The sequence below is a fragment of the Parasteatoda tepidariorum genome, chromosome 6, assembly GCF_982258835.1.
Source record: "Parasteatoda tepidariorum strain Cologne lab strain chromosome 6, Ptep-v5.0, whole genome shotgun sequence".
NCBI classification, from domain to species: domain Eukaryota; kingdom Metazoa; phylum Arthropoda; class Arachnida; order Araneae; family Theridiidae; genus Parasteatoda; species Parasteatoda tepidariorum.
The window spans coordinates 106,954,986-106,971,537 of NC_141760.1; the positions used below are offsets into that span (position 1 = coordinate 106,954,986).

The following is a 16,552-nucleotide window of genomic DNA, read 5'->3' on the forward strand; positions in this document are numbered from 1 at the left end:
GAATTTGTCATTTAGGTGATTTCCTCGACACGGAGCTTTTGGAACGCGCTCCAAATTCATTTAACTTTTGAAAAGTAAATAACCTTCTGACGATCGACTTTTCGAACGATCTAGTTCATAGTTTTCACGTCACGTCATTAGTTTTTATTTAATCAGCAAAACAAAATGTGATAAAAAAAGTTTAAATTTTAAAGAAAATAAATGAAAAGAATAAAATAAATGGAGTAGAATAAGGAGAATTACGAACTCTTTCACAATGACTGCTTTTAACCACTGAGCCATCTAATTTAACATTAATATATGTTTTGTTTAATTTATAATGTTTTGTTAATGTTTCTATTTAACATTATATATTTAATATAGATTTTACTTTATTTATAAGCAGAATTTTTTTTAAAGTTTTAAATTTTCGAAAGTTAGATCATATCAACCTTTTAATATTTTATAACTTCATCGCAAAAAAAACTATGTGCGGAAATAATTAAATAGGAAGCAAGTCCTTTAAAAAAATTGTTCGGAGTTCAAGTATTTTTTTAACTAAAAGAAAAAATAGCGATAATTCTATTTTTCCATAAATTATTCGATGCATTGGTTTTTTTTTTTATCCCACAAAATGAAATACAAATATTGTTTTTATATTCTTTTATAATTTTAAAAAAATTATAAAAGAATTTTGCGATATTTTCTAAGCATGTTTTCTTAATTAGTTGAGAAATAAATATTATACATATGATAAAATGAGATCTCAAATAACTGTTTTTAATTATTTATAAAAATTTAATTAAGTAAAGGTTCTTTCAAACTTGTGAAATCATGCAAAACTGGCAATTAATAGTTGTAAAGTAGAGAAAAAAATATAAATAAAATATTACTTTTTTTTTACCTCCATACGTATTATCTAAATTTAGATATATTCTTTGAGTGAAATCTAATATTTTTAATGTTTGATCTTTCAACCTTGATTAATTTTGTTTTAGCATTTTTAATTACTTTTGACATAATAAAAATGGTTTTTTTTTCAGGCTATTTTCTAGTTTACAATATGCCATGGTACTTATCAGGTATGTATTTAAATAATCCCAAAATTTCCTCATTTAATGTTATTTAATTTATTTTAACTGTCTATTTAGTTGAATAATTTATTCTGAATCATTAAATTAACTTCCATCGTCATGCGCTATACAAATCAGTCTATTCCATTTCATTTTCTATAAAGACAGACAGGTTCATATGTCACGCTTAATAACCTGATCACCTTGAAATGTTACGTCATTTTTTTTTTCAAATCAATGTCACATAATGACAGCAGTAATTATCACATGAAAAAAAGGAATTCTTTATATTTCAATCATTATATTAATTTATTCAAAGTGATAAAATTTTAATAAACATTGTTATGTTAGGTTATAAATGAAAAGATTGAATTTAAATAAGATTTAATAATTCATTTATTTAAATGTAAAGATTAAGGAATAAAATTTAAATTTATCATAAGGTTAAAAAGACATTTGGGAGAAGCTGCAAAATACATATTTATAAACTGATTTTATTTTAATTTAATTTATTTTCAGTTTTGTAGACACCAAACTAAGATTAAAACTTTCAAAAACGGGAGAATGAAGAAAATTTGTCAAAAATTATAAGATATTAAAAAAAATATGCTTTCGGTTTAAAAAATGTAATCTAGTTTTTATTGAGTAAATTTTTAAAAAAAAATCTGCTCAGTGTAATTTTTTAGATAATTAAAAAGAAATTTAAACTAAATGTCAAACCTTTTTACTAATTATAATGCTGTAAAAAAAGTTTTTATTTCTTAAATTTGAATATTAAGTAATTTAAATATCATTATAACGTGAATTTATCGGAAAATCAAATAGACTCCTCTCTAAAAACATGCAAATCATACATTTCATACATTTTTTAAAGTTAATTCTATTTGTTTTAATATTGCAAACACCAAATTTTAAATAAATATTTTACGAAACTTCAAAAGAAATATTATTCATAAGCTATCTTAAATATACTTCGGGTTCAAAGTTCTTTATACAGACTGATTTTCTCATCTGTCTCACGTAAATGAATAAAATTTTGTAATTTTAAATTATTTTTATTTTCATGTAAAATCCATTTTTCTAGTTTATTAATTAAATAAATGAAAATAAATAAACTTGAGCCCTATTATGAGCGACGAGACCAGCACTTAAATGTTTATTAAGGTATATATAATAAGTATCGAATAATTATAAACCTAAAGTATTACCTTTAAGGTAATTTACATTTAGCACTACATTTAATGTAAACCTATGGCAAAAACATGATTTTGGACAAGATTTTCGAAATTGAGTTTATTATAAATTTAAAATTCCTGTAATTTAAACTTTCTAAAAATACTTCACTTTTGTTTTTACTCTATTTATTTACAAAGTTATAGCAATTTTTGTTGAAGGTTATAACACTGCACAGATTAGTGATTATAAGTCTTTAAATGAGTTTATCCTAAAATCAGAATTTTTTTCACATTTTACACCACCTTAAACACGATATCTAGAGTTGTTTTTCTAGATATCTAGAGTTTTGTTTTTAGAAAGTGGGTTTAAAGTTTCTAAAAATACTTCACTTTTGTTTTTACTCTACTTATTTACAAAGTTATAGCAATTTTTGTAGAAGGTTATAACACTGCACAGATTAGTGATTATAAGTCTTTAAATGAGTTTATCCTAAAATCAGAATTTTTTTCACATTTTACACCACCTTAAACACAATATCTAGAGTTGTTTTTCTAGATATCTAGAATTTCTTTTTAGAAAGTTGATTTAAACTTTCTAAAATAACTTCACTTTTGTTTTTACTCTATTTACTTACAAAGTTATAGCAGTTTTTGTAGAAGGTTATAACACTGTACAGATTAGTGATTATAAGTCTTTAAATGAGTTTATCCTAAAATCAGAATTTTTTTCACATTTTACACCACCTTAAACACGATATCTAAAGTTGTTTTTCTAGATATCTAGAGTTTTGTTTTTAGAAAGTTGATTTAAACTTTCTAAAATAACTTCACTTTTGTTTTTACTCTATTTACTTACAAAGTTATAGCAGTTTTTGTAGAAGGTTATAACACTGTACAGATTAGTGATTATAAGTCTTTAAATGAGTTTATCCTAAAATCAGAATTTTTTTCACATTTTACACCACCTTAAACACGATATCTAAAGTTGTTTTTCTAGATATCTAGAGTTTTGTTTTTAGAAAGTTGATTTAAACTTTCTAAAAATACTTCACTTTTGTTTTTACTCTATTTATTTACAAAGTTATAGCAGTTTTTGTAGAAGGTTATAACACTGCACAGACTAGTGATTATAAGTCTTTAAATGAGTTTCTCCCAAAATCAGAATTTTTTTCACATTTTACACCACCTTAAACACGATATCTAGAGTTGTTTTTAAAATATTTGTCTACAATTATGACTATAGCACACATAGTCATAACACTAGCCATTTACTTTTTTAACTATATTGATCCCTAACTCAGTAGTATATGCACTTGCTTTTAAGATAATAGTTTAAAACATAGTTGATAGACTTCTAAATAATATCCTCCTAGTATTTTCTGTTTTGTGGGATAGAAATTTTTTTACAGTGTTTAACGTAAATGCAAAACAATGCCTTCTTTTTACCTAAAAACGGTCATTTAAGAAACAATAACTTTTGTTGGTAGATTTCTGAATGTTTACACATTATAAAACAAATAAACTATTTTTTGTAAATTTTATATTTGTATTTAAAAAAAAAAGTTGTCGGAACTAGTCGGATGTCTTAAGTGAATCAAAATTATTTTGAAAGCATAAAATAGTTAAATGTGCATTACCCTAGTTCGTGTTAATTAAATATATTCTTTGAATCAAAGTAATGTGGTTATAACGTGCAAATTGACTGAGGTTCAGCTACTTTTCCCAGCGTAGTGCAAAATATCTGATGCGAATTTTGAAGCGAAACAAATTTTTAATGCGTACAACTCCGATTATATTATTTACTCTTCCTGTATATGCTCTAATAACGTTGCTAGCTGAAAACAATTACTTTAAAAACTCGTCAAGCAGTAATTTTGTTAACTATTCTCTCAATTTCTTACTGTTGTTTTATTGTGGTAATTCTAAAGTGGAATAATAAAAATCAAGTTTATCTATAATCTGTTAAAAGAGTTGTTTTATTTATTGATATAAACTGAAAACTCATAAAGATTCGAATAAGGCTTTATGGAATTGTTATCGTCAATATATGAAATGATAGTAAATGCCTAGTCATTCTATAGAATGCGAAGTCATTGTATAGAATGACTATAGTCTTAAGGCGAAGTTCAAAACCCTATAATATATTTTGCCACTTAATCATCGTACATAATGCCTATAAATGTTTCATTAGTATTCTATAAAATGACTAAGTAATATTCATCATTCCATACTATTGCTGGCTTAGCATTTGCAATTCTCTAGAATACCTAGACGACGTTGTATGAAATATTAATCATTGCATACTTTGCCATTAGAATTTAGGCATTGTATACAGTGATTAGTCATTCTGTAGAATGTCGAATTTCATACATAAACAGTAATATACAGGCAATAAATGGTTATATTTAAAACATTTCAAAGTTAATTTAAAATCCTTTTATTATGCTGAACAAAACCAGGTGGATAAATGGCTTTAAAAAAATTAATACCAACGTTTAAGAATTTAATTCTTCAGAGACAATGAGAGTGACGTTGAATTCTGGAAGAACATCAGGGTCAACAACACATCTTGTTTAATAGCCCCTCCGCTACTCCTCTTGCTCGGCGACCTTGGCTAATATCACCTGACATAATAAGATTTCGAAACTCACCATTATTAATATTTCAAGCCAACATGCTAGTTTACAGCAGAATTGAAGTAGAATTAATTATCCGTTTGACATACTCGTTATTTCAGAAAGGAAAAACAGGCATTGTATTCCATAAATGACTGTTTACCACTTTTTAATGAAAATTATAGGAACACTTTATGTTGATAGCTATAATTTTTTTTAACTAATTTAAAAATCTTAACTTGTCAGGTTATTCTTGTTATTCTTTCGTAATTTAGTTAGTCTCGTGATTCGTTACAGGGTATTTAAAAATTTCCTTTTTTTTTTACACCTTTCTCCGCTGATCATCTGACGTAATTATTTCCAATCATAAATGGCGTGCTATGGTGCGGAGTGGCAAGGGCAAATTTGCTTTGTTGATTGACGCCCCTGAAACAATGCCGAATGCAAGAATGTGCAGATGCCCCTGGCAAATTCCTTGATTTATACGCCCTTGAAATGAGAACTGTCATTACTAGAGGGGTAAAAATATTCAATTTTCCCCCACACACAAAAATGGTATACGTTATAATTTATAAAAATTTAAACCCATATTTTATGTAACCATAAACAGAAATCGGTCAGTGGAAAAAAAATTAACTGTTCAAAACAAAATGTTCCTATTTTTTTTCTTATTCTTTATCTTTTTCTTATTCTTTATCTTTTTCTTATTCTTTATCTTTTTCTTATTCTTTATCTTTTTCTTATTCTTTATCTTTATGCTTTATCTTTTTCTTATTCTTTATCTTTATGCTTTATCTTTTTCTTATTCTTTATCTTTATGCTTTATCTTTTTCTTATTCTTTATCTTTATGCTTTATCTTTTTCTTATTCTTTCTGTTTATTATGCATATTTTTGTATTTTATTCGCGCGGTATTTCTCTTTATTCGCCCTGAAACTTTACAATTAAATTTATTTTAAAATCATATTCCATCCACCATAAGATATCAAGCTCTAAATAAACTTACCACTAAATATAAACCTATTTAAAAATTTAATTTAAAAATCATACTGATAGTGACAGATATAATGTTTTAGTGCCCTTATAATCGATTAAATGCCTACCGTTGGCTATATTACAGCTGCCATTGTTCCTTTCTACCTTGAAAAAAAGGGTTATAATTACTGCAAGGTGCAAAGAAAACACACTGAAATGTAAAAACCACACACACGTTGAAGAGGCAAGCGAAAATTATTCTATGGTAAAAAAAATTTTAACATCGTGATTTTACTCGTAATTATTTTATTACTCAGATACGCATCAATATTGTTTTAAAAGAAAATCAGATTATATTAATTATCATAAAATATTTTCTTTGCAACAAATATTTAGTTGATAAAAAAGTTTAATTTCATATTAAAAATATTAATAATTGATTTAAAATTTTAAAGAAAAAATTATGGCTTTGGAGTTGCGAGTTTGCTGTTTATGAGACTATGTTTTATGATAATTAATTTTCTCCATGTTTAGTAGGGAGAAGGAAATAGAAAATAACTAGACATACTGGTTTTACTCATTGGCAAGCAATCATTTTATATTTTTACTGTGAATCATAAAACGATTAATTTTTATTTCAAAATCAGTTGATACTAACTTCTGCTCATTTTATTTATAAATTTATAAATATAAGCTGTCATTTATAAATTTAAAATTATTTTAAAACAAAGAAAAATTTTAATCTTTGGATTTATTGGTATAAGCTATAAAAAAAATTACAATTATAATTTAAGCTATAAAAAATTACAGTTTGAAGTATCGTCATGCTGTTTGAAAAAAAATAATTCAAATATACCTAGCAACTGTAAAATTTTACCTCAGTCCTCAATTAGATGCCCTTTTAATCTACATATTTAGGGCTGTTGCCTCTTAGGCCTCATCAACACCCTAGGGTTTCCTTTTTTTTTAAACAAAATTAACATTATAAAATAGCTCTAAACGTAGTTTAAAAATTTCAAATGTAACTGAATGTAACTTTAAAGCACTAAAAATTGCTTAATGTAGTTTTAAAGTTGTAGATGTAACTCAACGTAGCTTTAAAGCTTTAAATGGAGCTCAATATAGCTTTAAAGCTCTAAATGTAGCTCAATGTATCGTTAAAAATCCTAAATGTTACTCAATGTACCGCCTCAATATGGCTATTTCTATAATAATAAAAAATGAAGTTAAACTTTTTTGCGAATAATATTCCGTTTATTTAATTTTTGTTTGTTTACATAACTTTGGGAGAGAGTGTATCAATATATTTTAGAGAATTACTTTTCTTAAACCAAAATCAATAATCGAAGAAATTGTGAATTTTCCTGTTCATTTCACAAGCTGTTTCTCAATCATTTATGCTTTTTGCTTAATACTGTTTTCTAAAAAAAATAATCTTTTTTAAGCATTTTGCATTAATAGTTTATGTTTTTTTTTCCAAGAAATATTCGCATCCTTTTCAAGAACTTGCCCAAAATGAATATTTATCCAAAAAATGTAAACATGGTTACTGAAAAAAATAATATCTTGTTCTGGCAATTTCATCTAGGAAGTATTATAACAATAGAGTAATTGATATTTTACGCTTTAAAAAAGCAATTAATATTGTCAAATTAAAAAAAGAATTGCGATTGTTAAATTGTTAATTGTTAAATTTTTACTGCCTTATGTCAAAATTTCAAGCTTTTAAACTTTCTTGTAATCAAGCAGATTCTTCCATCGATCGATTTACCATATTTACTGATTTACCATATTTATCGATTTACCATATTTACCTATTCACCAGTTTACTGAATTGTTGGTCAACTGATTTGTTAGTCACTCGTTAACTGACTTCACTCTTTGTTTATTCATTCGTTAACTGACTTCACTCTTTGTTTTTCATTCGTTAACTGACTTCACTCTTTGTTTTTCATTCGTTAACTGACTTCACTCTTTGTTTTCCTTCGTTAACTGACTTCACTCTTTGTTTATTCATTCGTTAACTGACTTCACTCTTTGTTTATTCATTCGTTAACTGACTTCTCTCTTTGTTTATTCATTCGTTAACTGACTTCACTCTTTGTTTATTCACTCGTTAACTGACTTCACTCTTTGTTTATTCATTCGTTAACTGACTTCACTCTTTGTTTATTCACTCGTTAACTGACTTCACTCTTTGTTTATTCATTCGCTAACTGACTTAACTCTTTGTTTATTCATTCGTTAACTGACTTCACTCTTTGTTTATTCATTCGTTAACTGACTTCTCTCTTTGTTTATTCATTCGTTAACTGACTTCACTCTTTGTTTATTCACTCGTTAACTGACTTCACTCTTTGTTTATTCATTCGTTAACTGACTTCTCTCTTTGTTTATTCATTCGTTAACTGACTTCTCTCTTTGTTTATTCATTCGTTAACTGACTTCACTCTTTGTTTATTCACTCGTTAACTGACTTCACTCTTTGTTTATTCACTCGTTAACTGACTTCACTCTTTGTTTATTCATTCGTTAACTGACTTCACTCTTTGTTTATTCATTCGTTAACTGACTTCTCTCTTTGTTTATTCATTCGTTAACTGACTTCACTCTTTGTTTATTCATTCGCTAACTGACTTCACTCTTTGCTTATTCACTCGTTAACTGACTTCACACTTTGTTTATTCATTCGTTAACTAAAAGAGAGCCGAAAAGAAGTTTCTTTTCTGCTCTCTTTCATTTCATTCACTCACTAACTGACTCAATCAATAATTCCCTCACTCATTCATTAACTTATTCACTCTCTGTATCTTAATAAATTTCATTTTCATTACGGCTGGCTGTCATAGTAAGTGACGAAAGTTCTTTTGCCAAGCAGAATGGAAAAAGTCACAGTTAAAAGGTGTTACGTTTAGCTATAATTTTGAATTGTAATCATGGCTGCAATTTTAAATTAAATTAAATTGTAATTATAATTTTAAACTATGTATTCCATTTCGCCATAAAAAAAATTCTTGCCAGTTAACTAAAGTATTTTAAAAGTTATTAAACTTTTTTTTAAAATTCGCCAAGGAATAATTTTAAAATTTTTGCAAATGCTTATGAGCGTTGTAGTTATAAGCGTTGGATGAGCGTCGGAGTTTTAAATATTAAAAAATAAGATCACAAATGCTTTTAATTTTCACATAACTGTGGCTTTTCGTCATGTAGATGTTTTGCACCATTTTCAGAATTAACATAGAAAGCCCTGGTTTAACTGACATACATGAATATCTGTTGCAAACTCGCAGCAGTTATGAAAATGGAATTTCGCGAATAGTTCTCCAAAATAGTTATAATAGTTCCCCGAATAGCTTATTATTCGGAGTAACTTTTTAAATAATAAAATAATGAATAGTTTTCTGAATAGCATATTATTCGGAGTAATTTTTTAAGATTAAAAAATTCGATCACAAATGCCTCACTTTCACAAAATAGTGACTTTATGTTATGCATCATTTTCAAAATTAACATAAAAAGGGCTGAATTAACTGCACCTTACAGTCATGAATATATGTTGCAAACTCACAGCAGCTATAAAATTAGCATATTATTCACGAATAGTCCTCCGAAGTTCTCTGAAATAGTTCTAATAGTTCTCCGAATAGCATATTGTTCGGAGTAACTTTTTAAATATTAAAATAATGAATAGTACTCTGAATAGCATTTTTTTTCGGAGTAATGTTATGAACATAAAAAAAATTAGATCGCAAATACGTTTCGTTTTCATATGACTGTAGCTTTTCGTCATATAGATGTTTTGCACCATTTTCAGAAATAACATAGAAAGCCCTGGTTTAACTGAACCTAACAATCATGAACATCTGTTTCAAACTCACAACAGTTATGAAAATAGCACCAAATGGCGGCATTCCATGCGACGAAGTGACTTAAAAGATGGGTCAGTAAGGCTAAGAAGATATTCCAATTTCAAAAAATTGTTAACTCAATTTCATTTTGCCATTACACTGCCATTTGTAAGCTTAACTGTAAATATCTGCAATTCGAATTGGGGTAATTTTTTCTGTAAAATCCAAATCTGCTATTAAAGAAAATGGAAGATTCTATTTGAGATTTTAAAATTGCCGACATAGTTTAAAAATATTTCACTTTTTTTTTAAATGTTTTCTGATCCGATGCGTATATTTTGGCCTATTTGTCCATTTCATTGCCTTTTGAACAACCTGCATATTGCTATGTTTGATAAGGATATTTTCTATTTCAGCTTTCTGGAAAATAATCAAACAATGGATACCTGAGAGATATGTCTCCAAAATAATTTTCTGTGATTCGAAATCTATTAAAAATTATATAAATGAAGATCAATTGCCCGTATCTTTAGGCGGAAAGGTAAGAAATAAATATGCAGCAATATAATCTAAATTACACTCACTGCTTTACTCACTCATTATGTCAGTGTTCATTTTCTCCACTTCAATTTATTTTGTGTTCGTTTCAAAAAAATAATAAAAGTAACCTGAAAACGTAAAAGTAACCTACTTTTTTGAATTTCATGTTTCAGTACAAATATAATTCCGATAATTTAATAGATATTTCTCAGTCACTATTTGACTGGTTTTTATAATTAAAAAAAAATACCAAAATATGTTTTGATTTGTTATTTGAGTCTTAGAAAAAGGATATATATAAAAGGGACACCAGTGTTCTATCTGCGTTAGAAGGTTATAACGAAAGTAACTTAATTTATTTATTTATTTTTTTTGGTTTTAGGTTTAGGTTCGAAAAAATGTTTTGCTTTTTTTTCATTTTTAGTCGACTTAAAAAAGTAATTTTTAAAAATTTAGAAAAAAAATAAGTAAAATGAAAAAAAAAAGAATCAATTCATTATTTTTCTTGTTATAATTTTAAGGTTTTTAGCTTGTTTATGTCGTAAAGTAGTTGAAATTTTGATTTAACTCGTACTAACGTAAGACACAAAGCTTCTGTTAACTTTTGAGTACTCTAGCTTGTCAAAAAGTGCTCAAAATTCCAATTTAAGATACAAATTTATTAAGAACAGGGTTTTTAGTGTCCTATAACTGAAGCCTGAAAGAATTTCCTTCACGGCGAATTATCGAAACAGGAATGATGTTAACTAGAGAAAATCAAAATCCCAATTGAAACAAAGGTGTCAATTTTTCGATAAAAGCCAGGGCACTAAAGCAAAAGATACAATGCTTGTTCAACAAAGCATCTATCTAGAGAGTGTCTAACTTCAAAATTGTTCAAATAATAACTGTTTTTCATAATTCGTAGGAATTCGTATAACTAAGACAAAGAATTTTATTTTATTTTATAACTGCCGTAGAACAGTCGAACCAATTTTTGGGTTTACGGCATAACTCCGTAGCCTTGTAATTTTGAACCCAATCCAAAAGACAAGAGAACTCCTGGATCAAGTATTGAGAGAAATTTTTGCCTTCGTGGAGGATTTTTTAATGGAACTAACCCGCATTTACGTTACATGGAGAGGAAGACCATGACAGCCTCCCACTGTTAGCCAGACGGCAAAAGGGACTCTAACCCATAATTCGCCTACCAATGAGGATGTTTCATGTCAGCACTGTGGTCGGTGCAAGCCGGTGCTGATTCGTATTGCAGAGATTCGAACCTGGTTCACCTCATTGGAAGTCGAGCGCTCTATCCCCTGAGCCATCGAGGCTCAAGACAAAGAATTATATTATTCAAGCAGAAGCTAGATGTTACTCGCTTAAAAATTTCATTCGCTTCAAAAATATACAAATTCGAAACATGTTTCAAGCTGTCAGAAACAGACGCCCATTTTCAAGACTTGCCAGACGTGAATGAGAAGTAACAAAAGTGATTTGAAATATAAAACGTGAAGTTGCCAACGAGAAATGGAAAAATAATGGTGTGAAACAAAACTCGAAAAACCACAATGGCTGGGAGAGAAAAAAGATGAAAAACAGAACAGGAAAAACTACAGTAGATGAGAGGGACAAATCAGCGTAAAATGCATTTCTGTGCGCTATGAAGAGGTGTTGGACTAATGTAGTGAACAAGGAAATCATATGAATAAAAAAAGATTCCAGAGTATCAAGATGAGCTGATGTAACTTAGTGGTGATAATTTTACCATTGCCGAAATTGAATTTATGCCCAAGATTCCCATAATGTGCAGTAATTGATTATTTTTCGAATTCTTGATAACAGACTTATCTAAATTTTCTGACAATTAGGGTGATTAGAATTAACATAAAGGGGCAAAGGGACGGCAAAATATTTACAATAAATAGATGTAGAAAATGATCGGGGTATTTAATTGAAAAATGTAGAATAAAATTAATTGAACATCAAAAGAACATCGAAAAAATGTGGAATCAAATCAATTTCCGCTCCGAAAATAAATTTAATGTTGAGGTCAACCGAGTTGATAACAGAGAGTAACTCTTGAAAATTAGTATAACTGTCTACTAAAACAAGCTTATCATCAACTTATCTTTTCCATCATAAGAATTCAAACAATTTTAAAAAAATTCTCTGTCTAGTAAGAAAAATATCTAGTAAGAAATGCGTAACATTAGTAAAAACAGAAACAACATTAAGAGAGAGCACAGTTTTGTTGGATAAAACAGATGTACTAGTTGGGAAACAAAATCACAGGAATTAAGACTTAGGAACATTATAGATATGTCCATTATCAAGAATTCGAAAAATCAAAAATTGCTACGCATCTTGAATATTAGAATCTTGGGCATAAATTCAATTTCGACAATGCCAAAATTATTTCTACCCCAGTCACATCAGCTCATCTCGAAATCCTGGAATCGTGTTACATTCATATGAGTTTTTATTCCCTTGTTTAAGAAATTAGTTCCTCACCACGACTCCATCACTCACGGGAAATGCATTTTTCCTTGATTTGCCCTTCTCGCCCATTGGGGTTTTTCTTGTTTTGTTTTTTATCTTTTTTTCTCTCTCGGCTACTGTGGTTTTCCAGTTTTCTTTCTCAACTTTATTTTTCCATTTTTTGTAGGCAACTTTACGTTTTATATTTCAAATCACTTTTGTTTCTTCTCGTTCACGTCTTGTAAGTCTTGAAAATAGGCGCCTGTTTTTAAACGCTTGAAACATGTCGACTGCTATTTCCGACTTGTATATTTTTGAAGCAAATGAAGTTCTTAATCAAGTAATATCTTAAAACTTCAATTTTTTTAGGATTATTTACATAAAATGGTTAGAAACCATATAAATATTAAATACTGTTTAAAATTTAAAAATATGTAATAATATGATGAAAATAAGTAAATTAATTTGTCATAATAATTCAGTAATAAAACTGAATTTAAATTATTGATATTTTTTTATTGCAGTGCATGCAGTTATACGAACCTAAAGAGGGCGTTGAAGATGACGAAGACAGTGAATGATGAATATTGTTTTAATTAGTGAATGATGATTGCGTCTTATGATGAATATTGTTTTAATTTAATTTTATTTTCCTCTAATCTATTTACGGGTCACAATTTTCTGTTATTTTTCCGAGTGCTTCATTTTTTTTGGGGGGGGGGGAGAAAATAAGCATTTGTAACCTTTTTTTTAATTCAATATTGATGATTTATATCTACAATACCGTTGGTTGCTTGATGTATTATAAATAAACAATGTTAGTTATCTTTTTTTGTAAAATTGTGTGTGTGTCAGTGTACTAAATAAAAGTAATTATGAAAAATAATTGGAATAAGAGCGCGAATTAAAAAACAGAGCACCCTGAATAACTTTTAATCTAATAATCAGATCTTCACATTCTAAAACTCAATATGAGGTCTCATAGAGATGACCTCTAATTTGCTAATTAATCTAATTGTTATCAATCTAATTGTATCTAATTATATTTTTAATTAGATACAATTAATAATCATTAATAATATTAGATAATTGATTCTATAATTAGAAAATGTTATTAATCTAATAGCAATATTTATTTATTTTTTATTATTTTATATAATAAAAAATAATTGGATGATATAAAAGTAGATATAAAAGTAATTATTAAAAACTATTGGAATAATTGTTGTACAGTGCGCGAGTGAAAAAACGGAGCACCCTGAATAACTTTTCATCTAATGTTCAGATCTTCCTTTTCTAGAACTCAATCAGGTCGACAGGCGATCACATTTAATTTGCTAATTAATAAGTACAGATGATATTTAAAATTACGAAATCAGACACACCTCCTAAGTGACAGATTTGGATTTTTGGGAATTGAAGAACGGGGGATTGAAGAACATTTTTCGATTACTTTTTTAGAACAAATCGGAATATCTCGAAATATTCTTAATAAAGTTAGCCCTGTTAGCCTTTCTTCTTTAGTAGCATTTCTTGTTGCTGTTTTTACGCGTTTAATAGTAGAAAAAGTTCTTTCTGCAGTTGCTGTGGTGATTGGCAACGTAGCCAATATTGATAACAAGCAATAAATGTTTGGGAAAAAGTCACATTCTTCCATTGCTGAAAGTGCCGTATCTGGTCTACTAAGGGGTACACGCAGGTTCCACTTTGATGCCCATACTTCCATTTCTCCCATGAGGTTTTCGATGTCAATGAAATCTGCGTAGATTCAGAAATTGCATAAATTAATATGCCAAAAAACAATTGATTTCGGGGGAGTAGTCTAACCGAAGGAAAGATGAGACACAAGGTCAAGTGAAATTGATGCACTAGCGAAGGTGGTGAACTGGGAAAAGGTTAGATTCGACGGATTTTGTTTTTCTTTATACTGAGAGACTCAAAGAAAGATTAAAAAGTTTGAATCCCAGAATTTCAGGGGGGGGGGATTTGTCCCGACGGTCCCCCCCCCCACCCCCTGGCTACGGGCCTGAGCAGGATCCCCGTATAAGCGCGATCCAACGGCTAAGACCCTTTGCTAGTGACTTACGCATGTAGCGAGGGGGTAAGAGTTCGAGCCCCGGCTGCGGTCGATTTTTTAAATTTTAACTTTTTCTTTTGTTTATTTTACATTATATTATTTATTTAATGTGCTTTTCGATAAATTAAAGGATCCTATATTTAAAATATAATTTTCTTTCATTCAGGAAATTTCAAAGAACGCTTAAAAACTGGAAAAATCCCGGAAAATAAGCTTATTTATATCTTATTATTTTTTTAAACTTGTTTTATAATATTTTCACGATAGTTTAGCATACGAAAGGTGTTCTATGCGTAAACTATATTGTCTTTCTTTGTGAAAGAACGCATAATGGAGTAAAAAATAAAATACAATAAAATTGCGGGAAAATTTTTCAAATTTCAAGACCGCCTAACTCCCTTTAACATTAAGCTATAATTTTCAAACTCGGGAAGAAAGTTTGCCTCCATGAGCTGAAACAACCTACCTAAGGAAATTTTTTATAGATAAATTAGGGGTTCCGCATTGGCCCCTTAAATCTTTTGTTTAGCTAACCGGGAGAGGGTACTTGAAGCTATGCAGTAGAACGATCCCCGTATAAGCGTGGTCCAACGGCTAAGATCATGTGCTTGTGACTTACGCATGAAGCGAGGGGGTAAGGGTTCGAACCCAGGCTGGGGTCAATTTTTAAAAATTTTTCTTCTTTTGTTTATTTTACATTATATTATTTATTTAATGTGTTTTTCGAAAAATTAAAGGATCCAATGTATAAAAAATAATTTGTTTTTGTTAGGGAAATTTCAAATAATGCTTAAAAACAGGAAAAATCCCGAAAAATTAGTTTATTTATATCATATTACTTTTTTAAACTCGTTTTACAATATTTTCACGATAGTTCAGCATAGGTGTTCTATGTACAAACTCAATTGTCTTTCTTTGTGAAAGAACGCATTATGGAGTAAAAAATAAAATGGCGGGGAAAAGTTTCAAATTTCAAGACCGCTTAGCTCCCTTTAATATTAAGTTATTATTTTAAAACTCCGACCGAAGGTGGGCCTTAACAAGCCGAAACAACCCTTCAAAGTATATTTTTATAGATCAATTAGGGGTTCCGCAGTGGCCCCTTAAATCTTTTTTTAGCTACCCGGGAGAGAGTATACTTGAAGCTATGTAGTTACCCGATTGCCGTGTAAGCGTGGTCCAACGGCTAAGACCATGTGCTAGTGAATTACGCCTGGAGCGAGAGGGGAATGGTTCGAACCCCTCGATTTTTAAAAGTTTTTTTTTCTTCATTATTTATTTTACATTATATTATTTATTTAATGTGTTTTTCGAGAAATTAAATGATCCTATGTATAAAAAATAATTTTCTTTTATTCGGGAAATTTCAATTAACGCTTAAAAACTGGAAAAATCCCGGAAAATTAGTTTATTTATATTATATTATTTTTTTAAACTCGTTTTACAATATTTTCACGACAGTTCAGCATACGAAAGGTATTCTATTTGTAAGCTCAATTGTCTTTCTTTGTGAAAGAACACATAATGGAGTAGAAAATAAAATAAAATAAAATGGCGGGAAAAAGTTTCAAATTTCAAGACCGCTTACCTCCCTTTAATATTAAGTTATAATTTTAAAACTTCGACCGAAGGTGGGCCTCCACAAGCCAAAACAACGCTTCAAAGTATATATTTATAGATCAATTAGGGGTTCCGCAGTGGCCCCTTAAATCTGTTGTTTAGCTAGCCGGGAAAGGGTACTTGAAGCTATGTAGTTGCCATGTCGGCGTGTAAGCTTGGTCCAACGGCAAAGACCATGTGCTTGTAAACTA

General features: G+C 28.9%; 1 protein-coding gene across 2 annotated transcripts in view; it reads left to right on the plus strand.

Annotated features, from left to right (window-relative positions):
- LOC107455483 (motile sperm domain-containing protein 2) overlaps window positions 1-13,504 on the plus strand; it is a 31,366-nt gene extending 17,862 nt beyond the window's left edge. For both annotated transcript variants that reach the window (XM_087166360.1, XM_087166359.1), the window contains exons 6-8: window positions 1,023-1,061; window positions 10,081-10,205; window positions 13,189-13,504. In XM_087166360.1, the coding sequence (XP_087022486.1) occupies window positions 1,023-1,061; window positions 10,081-10,205; window positions 13,189-13,245 (221 nt within the window). In that variant the 3' untranslated portion in view covers window positions 13,246-13,504. The remainder of the gene's footprint in view (window positions 1-1,022; window positions 1,062-10,080; window positions 10,206-13,188) is intronic.
- The last annotated feature ends 3,048 nt before the right edge of the window (window positions 13,505-16,552 follow it).